At 39.4% G+C, this 4239-nt stretch overlaps 1 protein-coding gene across 1 annotated transcript in view; it reads right to left on the minus strand.

The window, feature by feature from the left end:
• Positions 1 to 923: 923 nt before the first annotated feature.
• LOC308303992 (palmitoyltransferase ZDHHC20-A-like) overlaps positions 924 to 4239 on the minus strand; it is an 11732-nt gene continuing 8416 nt past the window's right edge. Inside the window, exons 9-13 of the mRNA XM_080748540.1 lie at positions 3634 to 3760; positions 2990 to 3076; positions 2804 to 2865; positions 2389 to 2429; positions 924 to 1941 (exon numbers count right to left, since the gene is read on the minus strand). Coding sequence (XP_080604666.1) covers positions 2389 to 2429; positions 2804 to 2865; positions 2990 to 3076; positions 3634 to 3760 — 317 coding nt within the window. The 3' untranslated portion in view covers positions 924 to 1941. The remainder of the gene's footprint in view (positions 1942 to 2388; positions 2430 to 2803; positions 2866 to 2989; positions 3077 to 3633; positions 3761 to 4239) is intronic.

Consider the following 4239-nt stretch of genomic DNA (forward strand, 5'->3'; position numbering starts at 1 on the left):
CGACCCGGTTGTAGGTCGCTAAATGACCTCGCTCCTACTGAAAAAAGGTTCCAGGAACCTTGTCTGGAACCTGGCCGTACGCAATGGAAACAAAACCAGAACCAAAAAAATAGGTTCAGGTTCCTGAAACTTCTGGTTCCACCTTGCAGTGGGGAAGGGGCTTAGTTATAATATAATTGGTAATACATTATAATAATGTATTATAATCACTCTTATAATGCATTATAGTCACTGATCACTACAAATCGTTGGATGCAAAGTAGTGTTGCGCGGGTCAGGTTTTTTTCATAACCCGCACGACCCACAGCCCGCACGGAACGTAACCCGCCCGCGCCGCAGAACAATATACAAATCAACGAATCCGCCCGCCCCGCAACCCGCATTTAAAAAAAAGATGGTATATCATCTCCACAATAGCTCATCTTTATATACGGCTCTTCTAAGTACCCAAAGTCGCTTTACAGAAACGTTTACAGTAGCACAATATTGTCATGGGCTAAATAAACAAACGTGTTGTTCAAATTGGGGTTTAGCCTAAAAGAAATTAATTCAAAGACGTTCATTCTCTCTAAATCGCCGGGCATCGTCGGGGTAAGAATGGCGGTTTTATGTCAATCATAGCCTATTTATACAGCGCCTCGCACTTTAAACAGACAGCAAAAGACGGACAATATTAAATCCTGTTGGTTATTGATTAATCACCAGATTGGAGAGATGGGACGACTCGAGGTAAGCGTGGTTGGTTCATTCAGTCAAAAAATCCGCCTCACTTATTAAGAATAAAAGGCAAATAAGAACAGGTGATTATTCTTATTTATTTTTTGCATGTGAGAGTGGTGATAACCCCCCCGCCCGCCGCCCGCCCGAAAAGGTCTGAAACCTTGACCCACCCGCCGCATTGCGGGCGGGTTGGCGGGCGGGTGGGGGCACCGGGTTGGCCCGCGCATCACTAATGCATAGAAAGTGTTACTAAAAAGTCTGTCAGTGCCCAGCAATAATTGTATTATAATGGGCCTACTTGACTTTATAAGTAATTATTATAAAGGCTTTATAATGACTTGTAATTGCATTATGAGTACTTATGAGTGCTTATAACTGTAATTCTACAGTGAAGCACATTACATTGAATTACAATACTCGACCACATAAGTACTTTATTTATAAAGTATGAGTATTCATGATTTCTTATAACAAAAATTATACCGTGATATAAGCAGATTACTGTATGATACGTTATAAGTATGTTTATATTTCATTATAGACATCATGGGATGCAAAGCAAGTGTTTTTGATATACATACAGTAAGATTCAAAAAGTAAATTGTTCCCCAAATCACAGTTGATCCGAATAGTCATGGCTAATAATCATGTTCACCAAATTCAGCTAAAAAATCAGCTATAGCCGTGACTGTGTAACCCTGGTGCAAAGCTTGCCTTTCAGTTGGCAATAAAACACCAACGGACACCTTTATTGCACTCAACAGTGTGGACACATGTCAAGTATTAGCATTAGTCATTTAGTGCTAATGTCCCCTTAAGCCCTGAGAATAAATCTGTTTTTGTTTTGTGCTTCAAGGGCCTCAATCAAAACCCATATTCAAAATGCTTATTTTGCTGTAAAGCTGTAAAGTGGATAACCTATACCGCCAACAGTAAAAGTAAATAATGACATGAATAGAAACAAATATGAATAATAAATATACCAGTGCCAGCTGCAAAAATAAATGTAAAGTTGTCTTTTGAGTGTCTTTGGACAGGAACAAAGAGTCTCTGAAATGGTGCAGGAGTCTGTATGTGCAGCCTCTGTACTGGTTGTGTGAGAGGATGCTGTACTTACTACTGCAGCACAGAACTAAAGAGACTAGGTTCCATGGAGATGTCAATGCTCCTGGTTTTAAGGCATCAGGGTTGATAGCTTTAGACGTTCACTGGTCAGAAGTCCTGGGACAATGAAGAGGAGAGAACAGCCGAAAGTCAACATTGATCCAATCCAATCGAATCCAATTTATTTATATGGCACGTTTTTGCAAACACAGGGTTACCAAATTGCTGATCAAGCCACCGATGGTTAACCCATTAAGACCTGAGGCTGACTCTAAAATGCCTACTAAATCAGTAGCTCTCACACTTTCAAGATTTTTTTTACAAGCTGCGAGCTTGTATATCTGCCATCTTTGAATAGCCAAGCCAAACGCTACAATGACACAGATGCTTTCCGGTTTTAATGGGTTGAATGAAATTCAGTCGAAATATGAAGAATTGAATTACACCATTATGGGTTTAAGATTGTATTATTATAATTATTTTACAAGTGCAATTGATGTACATTTATTCCAATCGTGGATATCTACATTTAGAATGAATGGATACATTTCTTACAGTGCTTACCTATTGTTCGTTTTCCACTGTGACAGAGGCCATCTGTCCACCTGCAAGGCAAACATATTTTGAAGAGGCAGTTTCAGAAACTATTATTTAAAGAAAAGACGGGTCAGAAATACACGCACAGATATCTTGTTGGAAGGCGATTAGGTGCTACGCATGCACCCAAATGTCCGGCTACTGTATGCCCTTCAACTTTCTTGATCCTTTTATGCACTTTACATTGTCATTGTGTTTTATGGTGTTCATTTAATGTTTATTAGGATCCTCATTAGCTGTCAACCTAGTGACTGCTGGTCTTCATGGGATCCTCAGGGGTAATAGTTCATGCAATAAAATACAAATACAAAAACTAAAAACATCTTGTTTTTGTATATCACAACTGAAAAAATCCAACTGTGAAATGGGATCAAGGACTCACCAGCTGTATCCACGCCGCCATGTACATTGTTACCGAGTGCGTTACTTTCACCGTCAACAGGCCTAAAATGTGGATACGGAAAAAAGGAAATGCAAAGTAAATGATCGCCTTATAATACAGTCAGGGGAATCTTTGGGCATCGTAATATATAGTGTAGTTTAATTTTGATGATAGAGACTACTAGACCTTTTGCCGTTCTGCTGGAGGATAGCGTTAGCTCGCTCTGGGTCAATGTGCACCAATCGGGTGACGAAGGAATGTCCATCGCCCAGACTGGCAAATCATCAGAGACAAACAAAGATGGTTGTAAAATATGTCAGGAATGAAGGGGATTCAGGGGTTAAAATAGTCTGAATTACTTGCATATCTTTGCTGTCGGCCAGAAACATTGCATCTCCGACCTACTTAGTCATACAGGAGTGTCGCACAAAAGCAGTGAAAATAGCCGATCTACAAGCTCACAACGCATCGCATTGCAATACGTTATGAGCTTGTAGATCGGATGTTTTTGCCATAATAGAAACATTTTGAAAGTTTATCTGTGGGTTGTATAAATATTTGAAAAGTATTAAAAAGAGCTTGTGACTAAATAATAACTACAATGCATCCATTGGAACACAGGTTATTTTGTCTTTTTCTTGGAAATTAACGGTTTTGGACATACAAGGTTTCCGCCCCCGCAGCATCTTGGTGGGGGTCGTTATTTCGTTTTTATCTATTCACAGTTCCATCACAATACAAAGTGTGTGTTGAGTTATTTATAATGTTTTAGTTATTTATAAGTAACTTGCATGCCATAACATCACTTGAGGGGAGAGGAGCACATTCACCTGGAATATACAGGAAAAAACCAAGACAACTTCTGCTCTCCAAAGACTTCCGCCACATTTCGGCAAAAGCCTAAATTGAATCCATGTTTGTCCGGGCCGTTCCTGAAGACAGGAGCCCTGAAAGCCTCTGTAAAGACAGCATGGAGAGAACACGTCACTGACAGTTTGCGTACTTAAATGAATACAACACATTCACAACACACACATGCATGTAGAAGTCTAGAACATTTTGTGACAACTACCCTGGTAACCTAATTGAACTCCCAAATCAAGATGAGAAAAGTAAAAAAAGCCTAATCCCTATACTAGTTGTAATGATCAGGCCAAGTCAAGTTTCAAGTCAAATTCCAAGTGCTACACAAGTCATTTATTTTGTAAGTAAAAAGATGAGTACACATGTTATTAGACAATAACTTGACGTACACTAATAATACAATGTAATTATTACTAATGCATGTAAAGCCATTAAGGACTATTTGTATCTACTGTAGTTATTCAACCCTGTAACCCTCTCATCTCTGGTCCACTGTTAAATGTTGCCATAGACTGCCACCTGCTGGCCACTGCAGACTGTTGTTGTGTGACTGTCTGTAGGGTATAAAAATC

Source organism: Nannobrachium achirus, assembly GCF_963921795.1.
Source record: "Nannobrachium achirus genome assembly, chromosome: 19".
Classification (NCBI taxonomy): domain Eukaryota; kingdom Metazoa; phylum Chordata; class Actinopteri; order Myctophiformes; family Myctophidae; genus Nannobrachium; species Nannobrachium achirus.